General features: G+C 39.4%; 1 protein-coding gene across 1 annotated transcript in view; it reads right to left on the bottom strand.

The window, feature by feature from the left end:
* Positions 1–14,325: 14,325 nt before the first annotated feature.
* SEMA3A (semaphorin 3A) overlaps positions 14,326–20,313 on the bottom strand; it is a 172,646-nt gene continuing 166,658 nt past the window's right edge. Inside the window, exon 17 of the mRNA XM_054804985.1 lies at positions 14,326–19,248. Coding sequence (XP_054660960.1) covers positions 18,793–19,248 — 456 coding nt within the window. The 3' untranslated portion in view covers positions 14,326–18,792. The remainder of the gene's footprint in view (positions 19,249–20,313) is intronic.

Below are 20,313 nucleotides of genomic sequence, written 5' to 3'. Positions count from 1 at the left end.
TGGAAACAATCCTTAATTGAAGGGAACCGGGGACATCAGGAGGTGAAGGATAATTTACAAAGAGAACTCCAGGTGGAGGAAAACATGAAGCAAATCCTTCTTGTGAATCATAACCAAAACTGAATCCCATAAACAGAAAGAAAGGTAAGAAAGAATAAAACATAACGGACAAAGATCAACCAATTCATCTGGATGGAAGCCATCACTTTGTGGGAAATGGAAAGCATAAGGAAGTGACCATCAAGTATTCCCTTTATAATAGGCTGACATCACTCAGCTCTCTGCCGGACAAGGATATTAAATTGTCTGTGCTCCCATTTTAAGACAGTGGGGAAAGCCATACCTGGCTGTAAATTTTACTACCATTACGGTTTTGTTCTCTGGAGAATCTAGTCTGACAGCAGGAAGACAAATATTGATACATCAATGAATGAATATTCTTCTGGGTGATGACCTTTGTGAATACTCTTGTTCTGCCCTAATAAATGGTAATTCAGAAAATTGTAGTCATTTAGTCTACTTCTGACAAACAAAAAGGAAAAAAAAACAGACCTTACTTCCTGAGTCACTAGATTATCAAGAGCAGTAGGAGATTAGCGTATTGGGAAAGGAAGGAATAGCTTTATGAGGATTTGGGAATCTCTGAGACCTCATCACCATCAGTGACCTTCAAGACCTTCCTATGTGAAAATCCAGCTGGACACCTGCTTCTCCCACTCTGTGGTTTGCAACTCTTTACCTATTATATTTGTCTGAGCATATTATGTTCTCCATAGAAACATTAAACTCCCTTATGTGAAAAATAACCCATATGGAAAAATCATATTTCCCAGATAGCTGATCAAATATATTTCATATGTTTGAAAGATACTGTGTAGTTTATACAGAGCTGGCTTGAACTCATACCACATATAATTTCTGCTATGGAACAAGATATGTTTTAAAATGAGTGAGAATATGAAAAAAAAAAAAAAGATTGAAAGACTATATTCTACACCAAAAAAAAAGCAGTTAGTTTCATATCAGATGGAATTTGTGGTAAAGAATTTGGATTATTTTGTAGATGTCATATATTTTGTGAATGATTCTGGGTTAGTACAAACACAAAGCATGTGGAAATACATACTGCAAGCCCATTCATTTAGGAAGGTCTTGTGGTTTCAGACTTGGAAAATCTGGGTTCATTTTCTGATTGAGGCACTCAGGTAACGTTACCCAGCCACTCTGTTTATCCTTGGTCTGAGTTCTCAGCTGCAGAGCAGCGAGAACGCTATTTCGTACACATGTCATGAGGAAGAAAGAAATCTGCTAATGGAGACGTGACGGTATCTAAGTGCCTTTATAAATCAAATCACATTCTGATTAGATGCTTGAAAATTTTGCTCTGATTGCTTACAATTAATAACAATTTAGGTCTTTTAACTCTGTTAAGATGTGATAACTCTGAACCCCAAACTGTTTGGTCAAAATAAGACATACTTACTAAGAAGAATTCTGGGGGAAATACAAGTGGTTTAAGAAGTGATTTTTCAGTTGATTACTCTTTCCCTACAATGAGCTGTGTCATTTCTCGTAATATTCAAAGGAGCCCACTAAATGAAAGACCATTCATAAAAGAAGATTAGGAAAAACATACATGCTTTTTAATTAAATATTGGAGGCACTTTGGCTGTCTCTACAATGCATTAAAAAAGTTAACGTTTGATAAGGATCTAATAAATAATCCTTCAATTTATTTTAAAAAATTAGTTGACTTTTTATGGAAGAGGTACTTTTAATCTAATAGTTACGAGCAAATGTCAAGATAAATAATCACTGTGGTTTCAAATATATACAGATGTCTTTCCTCTTTCAGTCATCTGTTATTCCACTCCAACACTGAATTCTGATTTTGGGCAATGTGCTAAATGTTCACGTATATACACTGACACCCACTGCAACCTCCACTCCCACCATGGAAGACACAGAAGTTTGTACACTAAACAATAAAGTCCTGAAGATATTTTGAAAGTTACTTAGGTGGGATGTGCAATGCATATAATAAACAAAATAAAATAATCCTAATCTTTCTCTGGATACAAATCATATTTCTAAAAGCAAAGTTGTTTGCATTTTATTGTCTTATCAATATAGTTTTTGTTTAATTATTCACTGAATTCAGTTGTTTTTAAAGAGCTGTTAGAGCAAATTAACAAGACACTAGACTGTACTGTGCATGTAGAATCAGGTTTATTTTTCTTTCTAGTTATTCCTCATATAGATAATCTGAAACAAGTGATAATCAGTACAATTTTTAATGAAGACTTATCACAGCTGTCATCATAATTGGTTTCCCATGATGCTTATAAAAATAAAATGGATAATGATAGAAGAAGTATACTCTTATTTTTTGCTTTGTTCTACAGAGTTCAGCTGTGCATTTGGTTTTCTCACACAGTCTTTGGTGAAGATGTCTTTGGCATTTTTCTCTTCATATGACAATACTTGGCAATAGTTGGGTAGCTGTTGTGCTGAAGCAATTGCTTATTAAACTAATCGCTAGTATCTCAGTATTGTCTGGTGCTTCCTCCCAGCTGACTGCCACATTGACCTTCTCTTTCTTGCTTTAGGCTATAATCACACTTTTGGTACAGGGCATCTTCTTGTTTTTGTATTGTTTGATTGAACTTTGTAATTCATAAGTCTTTTTACAATCTTACGATATACACCAGTAAATAAAAACTAGTACTGAATGCTACATATGACTTTTAAACACCTCTTTATGTGTAATGTATCGTCCTTTACACAGTAGGTTAAAGACGTGAAACTACTTACCGAAATGTATTGTAGATGGCAATTTTTTTATGGATTCAAAGAGGGTTGCACAAGTTCATGGAGCAGAGGATTGCATCAATAGAGAGGCAAACAAACTAATGCTGGACCAAGAGGTTCCTGGGCTGCACGCTGTTGAAAGCTAGGAGATTATTCTGGGAAATTATCATTATAGTTGCTTCTTTGTTATAATCTTATGTGCACATTGACTTTTGTCCAGTGCTGCAGACAGGTAGTTGGGCAAGATGGACTTCTGGTCTGACTCAGCATACATGTTCATATGTGCTTTTATGTTATGAAGAATTAATAATGACTGCATGTTTTCAGAGGGATATTTCTAAAGTACCTAAGAGATTTAAGAGAATAGATCTCCTTAAGGGAGTATGAAGCCTGTTCTTCGAAAGTTAACAAAAAAAACTCTTAAGAACTCTCAAGTTTAGTTTAGCTAAGAAACTCCTTTCTTAGATGTTATCAGAAGTTAATCAAACTCCTGGATCTGCAAAATGGCAGTTTCATAACAAAATAAGAATTCTCATAAGAGTAGTATTATTTACTGACATTCTCTCAGCTACACATAGAGCATTCTTTCATGTCATACTTGGGAAAACCTGCTTCTTATCTGAAACAGGAACTCTGTAAGAATAATAGTTACTGAAAACAAGCAAAAAAAGGGATCAGAAAATTTGGGTCCTGATGGAAAAGGATTTGAGTAAGTTCTAACCACAGTTTCTGAACAACAGGTCTATTAGTGGGTTTATTTCTTCTGAAATGTGAAGACACTTATCTTCCCAAAGATTATTATGTTATGTATCAACTCAAAAATGACATCCACTCAAGGGTGCTGAGGGAGCTGGCAGAAGTGCTTGCCAAGACACTTTCCAGCATTTATCAACAGTCCTGGATAAACGGGGAGGTCCCAGTTGACTGGAAGTTAGCAAATGTGATGTCCATCTGCAAGAAGGGCCGGAAGGAGGATCTGGGGAACTACAGGCCTGTCAGCCTCACCTTGGTGCTGAAGAAGGTTATGGAGCAGATCATCTTGAATGCCGTCACCTGGCATGTACAGGACAACCAGGTGATCAGGTCCAGTCAGCATGGGTTTAGGAAAGGCAGGTCCTGCTTGACTAACCTGATCTCCTTCTATGACAAGGTGACCTGCTTAGCGGATGAAGGAAAGGCTGTGGATGTTTTCTACCTAGACTTTAGTAAAGCCTTTGACACCATTTCCCACAGCATTCTCCTGGAGAAACTGGCTGCTCATGGATAGGATGGGCATACGCTTTGCTGGGTAAAAAACTGGCAGGGTGGCTGGGCCCAAAGGTTTGTGGTGAATGGAGTTACATCCAGTTGGCGGCCAGTCACAGGTGGTGTTCCCCAGGGCTCAATACTGGGGCCAGTTCTCTTTAATATTTTTATCAATGATCTGGACAAGGGGATCGAGTGCACCCTCTGTAAATTTGCAGACCCACCAAGTTGGGTGAGAGTGTTGATCTGTTTGAGGGTAGGGAGGCTCTACAGAGGGATCTGGACAGGCTGGATCAATGAGCTAAGGCCAATTGTATGAAGTTCAACAAGGCTCAGTGCCAGGTCCCATGCAACGCTACAGGCTTGGCTAAGAGTGGCTAGAAAGCTGCCTGGTGGAAAAGGATCTGAGGGTATTGGTCAACAGCCAGCTGAATATGAGCTGGCAGTGTGCCCAGATGGCCCAGAAGGCCAACAGCATCCTGACTTGTATGACAAAGAGTGTGGGCAGCAGGAGTAGGGAAGTGATTGTCCCCCTGTACTCAGCACTGGAAAGGCTGCACTTTGAGTACTGTGTTCAGTTTTGGGCCCTTCACTACAAGAAAGACATTGAGGTGCTGGAGCATGTCCAAAGAAAGGCAATGAAGCTGGTGAAGGGTCTAGAGAGCAAGTCTTATGAGGAGCAGCTGAGGGAACTGGGGTTGTTTAGCCTGGAGAAAAGGAGGCTGAGGGGAGACCTTCTCGCTCTCTACAACTCCCTGAAAGGACATTGTGGTGAGGTGGGTGTTGGTCTCTTCTCCCAAGTAACAACTGATAGGACAAGAGGAAATGGTCTCAAGTTGTGCTGGGGAGGTTCAGATTGGATATTAGGAAAAATTTCTTCACTGAAAGGGTTGTCAGTCACTGGAACAGGCTGCCCAGAGAAGTGGTTGAGTCACCATCCCTGGAGGTATTTTAAAGACACATAGATGTGGTGCTTAGGGACATGGTTTAGTGGTGGAATTGGCAGTGCTGGGTTAACGGTTGGACTCGATGACCTTAAAGATCTTTTCCAACCTAAACAATTCTATCATTCTATGATTCTATGATTCCATGAAAACAGAATTGAATCCCGAGCTGCCTTTTCACATGTACTGGAGATCTGACCCTAAAGGAACACTGGGACAGATTCTAATTTAACTTCTCACTCCTAGATACTCAAGACTGGCAATGATGGATCCCCTTCCGTCCCCTTCCTTGGGCTTTAAACTTATAAATCCAAAAGCAAAGTGTAGGAATCTGCACTGTTTGGACATCTACATACAATTATGGAATACAGATTCTAGAACACAGCATTGCTGAGGTTGGAAAAGATCTCTAGAAGTCATCTGCTCCAATTCCCCTGCTCAAGCAAGGCCACCTAAAGCCAGTTGACCAGGACCATGTCCAGACAGCTTTTGAATTTCTCCAAGGATGGAGACTCCAAACCTTTCTGGGCAACCTGTGCCAGTGCTCAGTCATCCCCACAACAAAAGTGTTTCCTGATGTTCAGAAGGAACTTCCTGTGTTTCAGTTTGTGCCCATTGCCTCTGGTCCTGTCACTGGGCACCACTGAAAAGACCCTGGCTCTGTCCTCTTTGTACCCTCCCTTCATGTATTTATATACACTAATATAACTCCCCTGACACTTGACTTCTCTAGGCTAAACAGGCACAGCGCTCTCAGTCTTTCCTCATATGAGAAATGCTCCAGCCCCTTAATCGTCTTCGTGGACTTCATTGGTCTGTCTCCAGTATGTCCATATCTCTCTTGTACTGAGGAGTCAAGAACTGTACACAGTACTCCAGGTATGGCCTCACCAGTGCTGAGTAGAGGGGAAGGGTCACTTCCCTTAACCTGCTAGTAACGCTTTTCCTAATGCAGCCCAGGATACCATTAGCCTTCTTTACCACAAGGGCATCTTGCTGTCCCATGTTCAACTTGGTGTCCACTAGGACCCCTGTGTCCTTTTCTGCCAAGTTGATTTCCAGTTGGATGGCCCCTAGCATATACTGGTGCATGGACTTGTTCTTCCCCAGGTGTAAGACTTTGCGCTTCTCCTTGTTGAACTTCATAAGATTCCTGTCAGCCTATTTCTCCATCCTGTTGAGGTCAAGGTAGATTCTTTTCCCCAATACCTGAAATCAGTAGCCTGATCACCTTCAGGTCCACTCATGGCTTCTCCAACTCATGACTAATGCTCTCCTACCATACTCCATTTCAGTTCTGCCCTCTCCCTACCCCTTGTTTCTTTCTTCTGACAGGATTCACTAGACCCCTCTTTGATCCTTGAGTCAGCAAAATTCAGCTTTCTTTACACCATTATGAAACCATGAGCACAGGATGAAACAGATATGTAAAGACACACATACTTCATAATAATACAGAAATTTACCACATCATCCACAAAGATATCCAGTCAAGCAGCAGGAAACTTTGATTTACAGTACCTTGGTAACAACCTGCAAGCTAATAAATGTGGTGTAGATTTATTTCAATCATGATTATGTCTACCTCTAATTGAATGAGCAGTCCTGAATGCTTCCAAACAACCTAACTTTCCTCATTCTTCAAGAAAGAAGAGAGAAAACTGTCTTTGAAAACTTAAAGCATAAGGTATCTTCTAAGTAATGAGCACAAGGATCAAAGTTCCCCTGTGAGCAGGTTATCTCATTACTGCTGATTGAAGAACTGTTTATACCTTCCTCTGAGGCAGCTAGTACTTCTTGTCTTCTGAAACATGGGACTGAATGACACACATCAATTTTGCAGGCCAGTATCGGAGTTTCTATATTAATCCATTCCTATAAAGCATAATTTCAGGAGAGATGCTGAAAGAAGAAAACCCAGACTCAAAACAGTCGGCTTAAAATTCAGGCTGAGCTCTTTTTATGACGTGAAAATATCCTTCTTGGTAATACTAGAAGCTTATACCCCCTGGAGGTGTTTATATGAAAAACTGACAGTTCTATTTAGTTTTCTTCTGCAAGTCTATTTCAAACATCAGGATCTACTGCAGAGCTCTGGAGAGTCATTGTCTGGTGTTGAAAGTGCTGTCATTCACCTTTCCGAGTGACAACAGACCGACACATAATTCCAGAGGTAGAAAAGAAATGCAAACTTTTATGTCAAACAAAGATTGAGATCAAAGTAACATTTCTTGTTGTTACACCTAAAAGTCAAATGCAAAATCAGGGCTAAAAACATGTCCTATGTATAGCAGCTTCATGGTACTATGTATGCAACATTCTGTTTCTACACCCCCTTTTACTCAGTCACTGCAAAACCAGGTTTCCATACAGGGCCAGACCTTGTCTGAATGCCTCAAACCATTGCTTTTAGTGACTCATGGCAGGAAATGCAAATCCTAGCTCGATCCCATTCCATTAAAGATAATGGTGGAATTTCCAAGAGCTACGATGGAAGCAGATTTCATTAATTTCCGAGAACTCTTCCTGATTTTTAGCAGTCCATTAGGTCCGTAATACTCAAATGAACTGGAAGAGCTCAGTGCATGTACCCATTCACCCTTCAAACAGAAAACTGGGTCTTTAGAGGTTGCCGGTAATTTTAACCACTTCTTATACTTATTATGAAAATATTACATATTTTTAATTCTTTTAGCATTGTAGTTCTAATACTATTGTGATGACTTGGATAAATCCTTTTGGAGATCTCTGGTATTGGGGTAAAATGCTAGTCCAAAGGAATGACATAAGTAAAATTTGGCAGACTTCATTCCTACCTGCTAGGAATCGCTGGAATAATAGATAATGCATTAGGGCTGCAGTTCCTTGGCACCGATAAATTAATTTCCACTTTGAGAAGGCAGTCTGAGGGGGGAAATACTGCGACACTGCCTCGCCTTGGGAGAATGAATAACTATTCCTCCTTGTGATATATGTGCTGGTTCTACAATATAAATCTAACTGACCCAACTAGTTTAAGAGCCAAGGTTTAACAGTTATACAGTCCATTTTATGGCCTTGATAAACATTTCTTTTCTTAGTGGTGGATATTTTTAACTAGCTTACAAGGAACTCAAAAGTGTTCAATGCCTGTAATAGAAGTAACTTTCATACTAGTGACAAAACAGCAAATAATGTGTTTAAATTTAAATACCTAGATTTGAAAATAAGGCAAAACAAAATTATAGAAGACAGTGAGACTTGAATAGAGACTGCCATTTTGTGATCTTGTTTCCTATGAATATTAAAATAGTAGGGTTTTTTTCATGTTTTCTCAGTAAAAAGCATCCAGATATTATGTTCCGGTATTCATTTCTGTCCACAGCCCACCCCTAACCTACCCTTTCCAGTGGCCATAGAAAGATTTACCATGATTTACATGGAGATTATATCAAACTGCAATTTGTGAAGGCACCATACCTGGGAGTATCCCTGGAGTCTTATTTAAGGTTTCAGCTTCTTCCAGATGCAAAAGCTACAAAAAAGGATTTAGCACTAACAATAGTTCCAAATATTTGCAGAAATGCTTTTTTATCAGGCAACACTATGTACGATTGCCAACATATTGTCGAAGCACAGTGAATGCCAAACAGGAGAATTTCTAGGAGACAAAGAACCATTATTTGCTGAGCATGCATGTATTCCACTCAGTGTCCAAAGAAGATTTTTTCAGCTGCATTGCGTCTGCTGTTTTGACATGCAATAGTGAACTTAACTATAAATAGTTTAATTCTTCTACATTCAACCATTTTTCCCCCTCCAGCTAGTGAATATCACAGAGATGTATAAAATGTGAAATATTTACCGTAGTTTGAAGCCCTGTTATATTCAATCGCTTTACACTGGCATTGAACTGTTTAGCTTTCATAAGTAACATTTTGAGCCATAGTGAATAGCACAAGGATTGAAATTCATACCTTTTAGTGCTCTGACTGTTTGACAGATTCCAGTCAATAAAAAAGGTGGTGGAGCACACAGCTTTATTTATTTGAGTGAGGATCTAGCTAAGTATACTGGTTAGCATTAAAGGGAAAAAAAAAAAAAAAAACGAGTTGTTGATTTCTAGCAGCATTGGCATGTTTATAAGAGTGGTGTGTGCACATAGTTGATTGGGGGAAAATACAGTGAAAAATTCCACAGTGCTCTAACAAACCTAGATCAGTTGCATCCTCTAAATTTCAATTACTGCAGAACAAAGATCACTTCTCCTTAACTATCTAGTATGCAGAACAGCACAAGCAATCTCTTTAATCCGTATGGACATCAGACAGCTATTAAACTGGGGCAAGAATTGAGCCTACATTATCTTTACATAGAAGAGCAATTAAAAATCAACTTACATGAAGAGACTTAGGTATGATGCAAGAAAACATTCTACTACAGAACATACCATAGGAACAGCAACATGTGAGTAAGTTATGAATAATTATACAAGAATGTGCTTAAGCAGATGTCTGATTCAGGACCTGTGATGAGCATGCAGATGTTTCAAAACTAAATACAAAGTCCAGTGAGGTGCGAAGCTTTGAATTATGCTCATTAAGCTTTACTCAGCTCCTAATTTTTTTGCAGTACAGTCACTAAGAATACCACCTGACATAGCTAAAGTTGTAAATTTTTGTTTGTTTGTTTTCAAAACTGAATTCATCACATTTTAGCGATTTTCTTTTAGGAACTATAAAATTATTCTTCCATTAAAAGCTGATATTTAAAACCTTTAACCTGTAGCGAATTACCTTAGAAAAAACTATAAACCCCTTCGTAATAGAAATGCTGACAAAACCTTAACGAAAAGAGCACCAGTGTCCCTACTATAATAATAAAATAACAAACAGAAGAAGAAAGGTAAGCCTTCTTCGGAAGAACTTGCACAGTCTGTCTGTTTGTTCTGGTTTATTGAGCTATTCAGTGTGGTATTGTTCAGTGAAAGCAGAGTTTATAGGAATGTTTTTTTTCTATATAGTGCTACAAACCAAGAAAAAAGTGACACATGAAACTAAAGGGCCTAAGGGACTGGTCATTGCAAAACATAGCTGAAATGTCTGCATTTCTTTTGTCTGCTCTTTTCCTCCCTGCTCCCAGCTATAGCAAGAAATGAGAAGTTCAGATTGAGTCACATTTGATATTTATTTGCTTTACTGGGTCTAGCAGAATTACCATAGTCTATCCCTTTTCCATGCAGAAACATACATCTTCATTTGCTTCTGCATAAGCAATCACAATTTATGCTAACGCACTTAAAAGGAAAGGTGACTCTGAAACTCCCACAGAAATGAATATATTTGTATGAAGCATAAAATAGTACAGGCTGCAAGGTTACCCCACGTTGAGGGGTCTAAAAAGGAGTTTTGTTCCCAGGGCAGACCATCAGATTTCATTTACACCACATTGTAAGGTGGAATGTCCTCAAAAAAACATTGGGCCTGTATGTGAAGCAAGATTTATCATTCCAAACCTGCTCAAAGTGCCTCAGACACAGGTCAATGGTGGCTTGTTAGTGTTTTGGCACACATGGCAGGCTCACACATGGGGTGAAGGCCTAGCTCTCTTTTTTCATGAGGTCTTCTTTGCTTGAAGGAAAAGAATTATAATCCTGTGCACACTAATCCTTAGTAACTGTTTAGGTGTACATTCTAGTGGGTTTTTTCAATGTCAACTAAACTGGGTTAATTAAACTAAAACAGAGTTGTACTGTTGGGGTACGGTTGGTTATTTTAGGCTTTTAGAAGGCAGAGAACTATTTCTAAACCTGGAAGACAAATAACCTCAGATGATCAAGAGCAATTCAGGAAGGAGCATTTGAGCCTCTTTAGCTGCAAACACCAGGCTCCAGCTCATGGCCAGAGAGTCTTGTAGCAGTATAGAGCAGTATGGAGCAGCACTTCCCTCACAACTAAAATTTGTTGAGGATTCTTATATTTTAGCCTTCATCACTACATTAGCATCTGCATTGCTTGCTAAGACCTACTTTCTCAAAGGCTCAGTCTGACATAAACCCCACTTTCCTGTGTCTCCACAGAGGAAACACAGGACTGACTTAGAATGATATTTACTGACCCACTGCCACCACGGCCTGGTTTTATCCCTGTCGATGATAACAGAACATTTTTAGGACTAGTACTAACAGATGTGGCAAGAGTAGGCTGCATGCTAGTTTGACAGGAGTGCCTGGACACAGAGCAGCTCAGGGAGGGCTGGTCATCGGAAACGGGGTTGCCCATGTGTGTTGAAGAAGACAATACCTTGTACATATGAAGAAGACAATACCTTGAAGAAGACAATACCTGTATACCTTGACTTCAGCAAAGCTTTTGATACTGTCTCTCATAATGTCCTCGTTAGCTAGCTTAGGAAGTGTGGGTTGGATGGATGGTCAGTGGGGTGGGTAGAGAACTGGATGAATGGCAGAGCCCAGAGGGTTGCGATAAGCAACGTAGAGTCTAGTTGGAGGCCTGTATCTAGTGGTGTGTCCCAAGGGTCAGTGCTTGGTCCGGTCCTATTCAACATATTCATCAATGATCTGGACGAGAGGACAGAGTGTACCCTCAGCAAATTCGCTGATGATACTAAGCTGGGAGGAGTGGCTGACACGCTGAAAGGCTGCACAGCCGTTCAGCGAGATCTGGACAGGCTAGAAAACTGAGCAAACCATATGAAATTCAATAAGGGCAAGTGTAGGGTCCTGCACCTAGGGAAGAACAACCCCATGCGCCAGTATAGGTCAGGGGTTGACCTGCTGGGAAGCAGCGCTGCAGAGAAGGACCGGGGAGTCCTGGTGAACAAGAAGCTCTCCATGAGCCAGCAATGTGCCCTCATGGCCAAGAAGGTCAACGTATCCTGAGGTGCATTCAGAAGAGCGTGGCCAGCGGGTCGAGGGAGGTTCTCCTCCCCCTCTACTCTGCCCTGGTGAGGCCACGTCTGGAGTTCTGTGTCCAGTTCTGGGCTCCCCAGTTCCAGAAAGACAGGGAGCTACTGGACAGAGTCCAGCGGAGGGTTACAAAGATGATTAGAGCACTGGAACATCTCTTGTATGAGGAAAGGCTGACAGAGCGGGGTCTGTTTAGCCTGGAGAAGAGAAGGCTGAGAGGGGGTCTTATTAATGCTTATAAATACCTTAAACGTGGATGTCTAGAAGATGGGGCCAGACTCTTCTCTGTGGTGCCCAGTGACAGGACAAGGGGCAAAGGGCATAAACTGGAACACAGGAAGTTCCATCTGAATAGGAGGAAAAACTTCTTCACTCTGAGGGTGACCGAGCACTGGAACAGGCTGCCCAGAGAGGCTGTGGAGTCTCCTTCTCTGGAGATATTCAAAACCTACCTGGACGCCATCCTGTGCAACCTGCTCTAGGTGATGCTGCTCTAGCAGGGGGATTGGACTAGATGATCTCCAGAGGTCCCTTCCAACCAATCTGTGAATCTGTGAGTTAGCCTCCAACAAAGACTGTAGAAACTATGTAATGTCCTTTCTGTGTTAATATTGAGGCAAGAGGAGCCCCGTTTCCTAAAGGGGTGAAAAACTGCTATGAAAGAAAGGGAAGTTGCTTTCTTAACCTAAGTGAAATTTTTCAGTATGGAAATTGCTTCACTAGAATTTTGGGATTTAGCTCAGATCGTCCTGAAGTTCTCCAGGATGTCAACTTTTGATAAATTCCAGTACAAAAAAAGTCCCAAACAAGGCCTGGTCTCCAGTTTCTAATTTTTCTGTGAAGCTCCTCCAACCTTTCACTCGAGTATTTATGGGGAGCAAAGAAGCTGGCTGGTTCACTAATACTCTGATCTTCTTGTATCCTGTTACTGAGCATTCTGGGGAGAATAGTCCTTTTGTTTCAGGCTTTGGAAAAGCCATCATAACTTTGCCTCCCATTAAATGTATGTTTGATGGGGAGCTCAGTGAGTGTGACCTGTAAGGAAACAGAATAGTGTGTTTCAGTCTTCACAAAGGAAACATTTATAACAATTTATAGCTGAGGCCGCCAAACGTGTTCTTCAGAGATACACTAGAATTACATGTAGAGCCTCAAATACTTTAGGGAAAAGGGGATTTCATCTCACTGAAAGCTGGCTGTTTAAATATGTATGTGTGTGTGTGTGTGTGTGCGCATACGGACAAACAAGCATTAAAACCGAAATGTTTCTTCTCTCTTCCTACTCAGCCTCAATGAAGGTTGTCCCTAGGCATTGCACATTCCTGGCAATGTAGCAAAGTAGTAACAGAGGACAGTAACAGTTTAGCTGTGCTCTGCAGGGAGTTCCAGCAAAGGACACAGCGCGGCTACACCCAGAAACAAGGGCCTTCCTTTGTGAATTTTTATAATCCCTGCACTGGACAGACCAAAAAAAAAAAAAAAAAGAAAAAAAAAATTGCTCTGAAAATTACTCTGGTCTTTCAGTTAGTGGATTCGCAGCTTACCACATTCATTCTGTCCTTGTCGTATTTGCAGACATCTTTTGTATCCCACTGAGCTGCCTGGCTGCTGCTGAGGGCTTATTTTCATCTTCAGAAGACAGTAGTAACCATAAAATATCCTTATAACATCTTGTTGAACTGGACATCTCTATCCTTACTTTGCAGGAGGGAACATGGGCAAAGCTGGATGGATTAGAGATTATTAAGTACTACTGGTTGATTCTTCAACCAAATGGAAATAACGATAGTTTCTTTTCTCCACTACTTGTCTGGTATATTTAAACTTCATGTTTTCCAGGGCAGCATTTGTCTCATTATCTGTTTGCACAATACTTAGCGCTGTGGCATATTACTTTCAGATAGAGCCCCTAGGCACTTCCAAACAGCTGCTAAGTTTACCTAAGGATACAAGGGTATGTTGATAACAAACAGAACCTGATTTATTCTATGTGCTCTCTATGCAAGCCAGTTTCAGCACAGGTATAGTAAGCCATTAGCATCGCACAGACTGAATTTCATGATGTACAGCAACTTGCTGGTGTTTGCATGGCTTCCAGCATGATTTGCAGTTTGGTTCATGGGCAGAGTGGGGCGCATGTGTGTATGCGTGGCTTTATCTGCACGAGCCCATGCAGCTGTGCCAAAAGATAGGCTGAAGATACCTTTGTACCTTTCATTTCAGGCATTATTAGTTTGTAGTCTTCAAAAAGAAACAATAAATGCTATTAATAAAACCAGCAACCCTTCTGGCCTAGTAAACAGAGCTCATATACGTTGATAGCATTATACTGGCAACAATGCACTCCATATGCTCATGAAGGTTACAGGGCACATTTCCGTGTAAACAGTCAAGACAGAGAACTTCAAATATTTGGAAGAAATGTTTATTTAACAACTGAATACATGCTAAAAGAAATAATTTACAGCAGCAGTTTCATTACATTTTTTTCTCTCCAGTTTTCTAGTTCCCATCTGAATTGAAGTGATAAATACAGAAGTAGAGTTATTTACTACTCAGTGAGGAATGCGCTTAAAGAATAAGCACATAACTTTGTCACTGATATAGCAAATAAACCACCTTATTACCTGTGTGGCAAAATCTTGCATTTTAGTATTATGCTGAACACACCGAAATGGAGTACCTCTAGATAACAGTACTTTACACTGTACCTCCTTATCTAGTCAAAAATATTTACATCTCTTTTGGCTAATGTGTAGGTAGCAAAAACTGAACTATTAAACACATACCATTGATATTCACTAAATAATACATAAAAAGGATCAGTAAATGCGCATTCACATGCATTTAACTTAATTTTTTTTTTCTTTTTTACATAGTGACTTTATTGGGTCATGAAGATTTAACTCTGTTCTGCAAAGATGCACATTTTCTCAGTTTGATGTTATAGTTTAGCATAACCATACAGTTTTTAGGAGTCATTGAACAAATTCCCGTCTTCAGTGATCCATGCAAGGGCAAAGTGTAGATGAGTAAGAATAAGATTCAATGCATTTTTGTTCCTTGCAAATGGATATCTTAAAACAAATCAAAATAGATCTTTCTGGTTATAAATGAAAATGTTTATTTCTCTCCAGCTTCAACACAACTTTTTACTTACTTTTTCTAAAGTCTGTAACTAGGGTTTAGAGGATTTTATTGATGATTTATAGAAACACCATTTTTGCCTTTACCTTCAAACCTTATGTTGCTTTAAAGTATAATGACACAAATGGGGATATGAATGTTACTGAAGCTGCAGGGCATCTTTCTATACATGAATTCATTAAGGCTTATGTTCTCTGAAAAAAGTTCATTTCACATCAGTATTAAATGCTGTTTCAACTTGACCATAATATGAACCTGAAAAAAAAATATTTCTACTGCTGGCTTGATCCTCTGCCATCTTATTTATATAAGCAAATACAAAGACATAAACAAGACTACTCGTGTCAGTGAGGTTTGGATTGAAGTTGTCCAATTGTCAATTGTCCAATTTGACTGCCAGGTTATAGTAAAAACATGGCAACTTCTGTAATTTTGTTCTTACAGATTCTCTTTCACTGCACAGAAAAACATATCTTATCCTGACGTAATTTAATTTGTTTCTTCTTCAAGGGTGGTGAAAGATGTTGGTTTTGGTTTGATTTTTTTGCAGCAAGTTGCTATAGATCCAGTTGCTATGAGCATGGTAGAGAAAAAAAAGTTAGATAGCAGATCCATTAATATGTAAAAAAGGAAAGAAAGTAATTTAGGGTCTGTTGAAATCAATCTGTATTTTTCTTACTGAATTCTCTGAGGTTCATTTTAAAACTGTTTCCTTTTGTAACAAAGAGTATTCTAATGACTCAATGGTACACAATAGCCCTACACAAAAGGCTAAAAAGTGTTCTGTGATTACAATTAAATACTTCAGCTGAAAGCAATACTCACAAATTAATCATAAGCTGAGCTGAAAAATTAATACTTCTGTACAGGAAAGCACGTAGTTGAACCTATGTTTTGTTTCATCCCTATTCAGCACATCGTGAAAGTATGGGAATTTAACAGCATATTAAAGTTCACAGGAGTCCACAGGAGTTCTTTGCAGCCCAGAAAGCCAACCGTATCCTGGGCTGCATCAAAAGAAGTGTGACCAGTGGGTCAATGGAGGTGATTCTGTCCCTCCATTCTCATGAGACCCCACCTGGAGTACTGCATCTGGTTCTGGGGCCCCCAGCACAAGAAAGACATGGAAGTGCTGGAGCAAGTCCAGAGGAGGCCACGAAGCTGATCAGAGGGCTGGAGCACCTCTCTTATGAGGGCAGGCTGAGAGAGTTGGGGTTGTTCAGCCTGGAGAAGAGAAGGCTCTGGGGAGACCTAATTGTGGCCTTCCAGTACCTGAAGGGGCCTACAGGAAAGATGGAGAGGGACTGTTTATCAGGGAGTGTAGTGATAGGACTAGAGGTAATGTCTTTAAGCTGAAGGAGGGTAGATTTAGATTAGATATTAGGAAAAAAAATCTTCTCCATGAGGCTGGTGAGGCAAACAGATCATTCAGTGAAGCTGCGGATGCCACCTTCCTGGAAGTGTTCAAGGCCAGGCTGGATGGGGTTTTGAGCAACCTGGTCTAGTGGAGGGTGTGCCTGTCCATGGCAGGGGGGTGGAACTAGATAATCTTTAAGGTTTCTTCCAATCCAAACCATTCTATGATTCTATGAGTCAAGTTAAACGTAAGAGAGACTTAAAGTTGCTTTAAAACTAAATTCTCAAATGCTTTCCTAAACCATGGCCTTACAGCCTTGTCCTGGTCTATTCAATGAATTTTTTGCTAAAGAATTACATAACAAAAAATCTTTCAGGTTCATCCCCTGAAAAAAGATTCAAAGGGGACTAAAGTGACTGGGCCGTTAATGAAAACCCAATTGCTTTGGAGGCAAGAAGCCAAAGCTTCACTAATCGGAAGGATACTTGAATTAGTGAGTGGCAAGGAGACTAGGACATATTGTGAGAGAGGCTGTCACAGCAGTTATGTTGTATGGTATCTGATAAGGCTGATAGTGTAGTGATTGATAAATTAAATAATCTGGAGTGAGTAACAGCAAAATGGATCAGTCATCAATACAGACACACTTTCATATAAAAGCTCCTTTAGCAAACTAAGGACTTTGTTCTAGTAATTTTCCCCACAATGACATTATTTGAAATTATGTCATTTATGGACTCTACCAAGATAAAATATGGGAGGCTGGAGAAAGATGACCTCAAAAGAACTGGACACCATAGAACTGGGGACCAAAGGCACGTCTGTGCTGAGGTGAATAAATCCACTACTTATAACCCTAAACTGACACTTATGGTGCAAGTACATTGTCTGTTTTACCCCGTGGCGCTCTCGTATATAGAATAAGACAAAAGAACAGGACCAAATCGTCTGTTAGTATAAACTAGTCTTAAGCTGAACTTCACCAATTTACTACTGCAGCAGACTTCGCCCAAAGATAAAACTGTCCTTTAGATCTTAAAACAGAGAGCTGGCTTTGAGGTTACTGTTTATGTGGCCTAGTGCTGGTTCTTTGCATTTGTGTGATCTGGCCGACAGAAAGAATGGAGCACTGAGAATCAGTAGTGTGGACGTATTTCTACCACTGAGCTGGGAACAAAACTCCTTAAACTGAATGTGAGCTTTGCTCATGGATATATGACAGTCTATGAGCCACAGTATTTAAATATTAGCATTCACAAATATTTACGAACCAAGAAAGCAAGAGTGTAATTAGTAGAGGGTATTTTAATGCTATTTACTTTTTTAATTAAAAAAAATATACAACTGAAAATCAATGCTCTCCTCTTCATTGGTTCAATCTATAGCAAGGTATTATACAAGTTGAATCATTTCAAATACCATACTTAGAAAAAAAGAATGCAGAAGACTTCCATGCTATACAGCGACTTTCATGTTAAAATAGTTTAGTTTTAAAATTGTTTTGAAGTTACATGTCATATAGATTACTGAGAGGGGAGGAGGTTAACTGCAATGTGACTAGCTCCCCTGAAAGATTTTCCAAACAAAAAAGTAAAGCAGCTCATAATCGGAAGTTGTCATTTTTTTCCTCTAAACCAATAATTAGAAAGTACAACATTTCTAAGACAAAAAGTCTAATCTATTTTAGAAAAGAACTAATGTTTGCTGCATATTTTTCATTGTACATTTAAATTATAGTTTTAATAAAATACATCTTTAGATCAAAGCTGAACGAAGTCATCAGTAGTAGGCCAGTGTACTCCACATTTTTTTGTTCTTCCAGATGATGGGTGGCTTATGTTGTTCAGATTTCCACAATCTCATTCAGTATTTTCCTCTTGGTACATATAAACAGGAAAACTGGTAGACCAAACAAGAACAAAATCCTTGTGTCCAATCACGTGTTTAGATGTTCATCAGCTTAATGAGTTCATGCAGTTTTATATATAAGTCTAGAAATGATAGTGCTGATGATGAAAGGTGGGTTTTGTTTTTCTTCTTTAAGATGACAGCATGAAATACAGCATTTTGTTTATATCTTGGCCAAAGAGAAAGCAAAACTTGCTTGCTGAACACTTGCAGAACTTTTTGAGCAGTAAGCTAGGTCCGGGTGAGTTATCATCCTTGAAACTCTGGTCATTCTGGTCTTAGAGCAGAGAGGAAGGACTTACTAGGAAAGTTAGAAATGGATTTTATTTAAACCTGGTGGAAATTGTTTGAACTTTCCACTCTTGTAAACATCCACATAATGCCATGAAAAAGTTCATGAATATTGCATTTTTTTTCCAGTTATCTGTCTATACAAGTTTCTACTTGGATGAGGTTCCTAGAGGTAATGTAGCTCAGACACTCCGTGGTGCCCTCTCAAATTCATGGGTCCTCCTGTTCCTACCTTTTTTATTCTCTTGTAGGTGCTTCCACTTATTCGTATTCACCTGCGCATTGGCAGGCCTTTGCCGGCGCTGTTTGCGGTCTCTTTTCCAAACCTGCTCACAGAACTCATCCATTGTGTTGAGATTGGGGTGATTGATTAACTGCATGAAGTCTCTATACCATATCTTTTGACTGGGGGTCATGCTATTGGTAGCATCCTTGGTCTTGGAGGCATCACCATCTTCTTCTTTATGGAGCAGCTCTTCCAGGTGGTCAGTATCAATTACTTCCAGGGTCACTTTGAGCAAAGTTTGCATGAAGCCATGCTCCACAGCATGACAAAAATAAATACCAGAGTCTCTCCGTTGAAGACTTCGTAGCAATAGGCCCTGTTCTGTCCGGATCATGCGATCATCCACTTTTATCTGTATTGGAAAAAAGTGGTAATTTCAATAGTTATCTTTTATATATGTGCAAAATTATCCTCTAACCACACTAGTTCCTTAGTACTGCTCCTTTTAGCTGGTAAGACTTGGCCAAAACCCCCCAAAACAGCATGAATGGAAAACCCTTTGCCAGTCATCTTAGTTATAAAAGGTTCAAATACTCTGGAAAAACTACCAATGTGCTGCAAAGAGAGTTTGAGGGATTAAGAATTTACTCCTTAGTGCCTACTGCTGCTGAACAAAGATCTGTATCAACTCTGTCAGGTGGACTTGCTAGTAAGATTACAGAAGATGCAAGCCTATAATCAGCAGAGTCAGTATGGATGCACATGGCTGTATTACTGAGATTACTGAGGTCACATTTATCTTTATCTTTTCGTCAAATATAGATATATATGTGGGAAAGGTTCTCTGTCTTCCTATTGCTCCTTACTACAAAAGCCCTTATGCATAGAAGTGGGTTCTGCATAAGTGAAGAGTTTACAAAGAAGCAATAAGGATTAAATCTCAAAATTTTAAGTCAAAAAGAAGTTGTCCAAAATACTGTGTTTATTCTGAATTATCTAGGAATATAATTTCATTCTTCGAATGCACATGTCGCTGCAAACGGAAAGGGCACAAACCTGTTTGCTGCTTTCTCCACCAAGAATAAATTCTAAATAATTTACTACTTATGCAAATAAAGCAAAGATCAAAAGTATCTAAAGCTGCTAATGTAACTAAGTATTTAGTACATGCTTTAAAAAAAAATAAATTCTTCAGAGTAGTTTGGGTATATTTACAAATACTTCAATGCCACAAACAAGTTTTTGTTTCCTAGCTTGGTCTCCCTACCTTCCAGAGTAGATTATTCTCTTAAGATTTGTGTGACCTAGCTTGATACTAATATGACTTGAGAACCAGGGAGAGTAGTAACATAAGAATTTTGGTGACAAGAGAAGGGGGAAAATAAAGTATCAGCTTAGTGTAATGCAAGCAGTGGAAGTCAGTGGTTTTGCCTCCGTGAATGTTGCTTTTGATGAAGAACATGTACAAGTTTTCATA

The sequence above is a fragment of the Grus americana genome, chromosome 1 (assembly GCF_028858705.1).
Source record: "Grus americana isolate bGruAme1 chromosome 1, bGruAme1.mat, whole genome shotgun sequence".
Taxonomy (NCBI): Eukaryota; Metazoa; Chordata; class Aves; order Gruiformes; family Gruidae; genus Grus; species Grus americana.
This window is presented reverse-complemented; position numbering and strand designations above follow the sequence as displayed.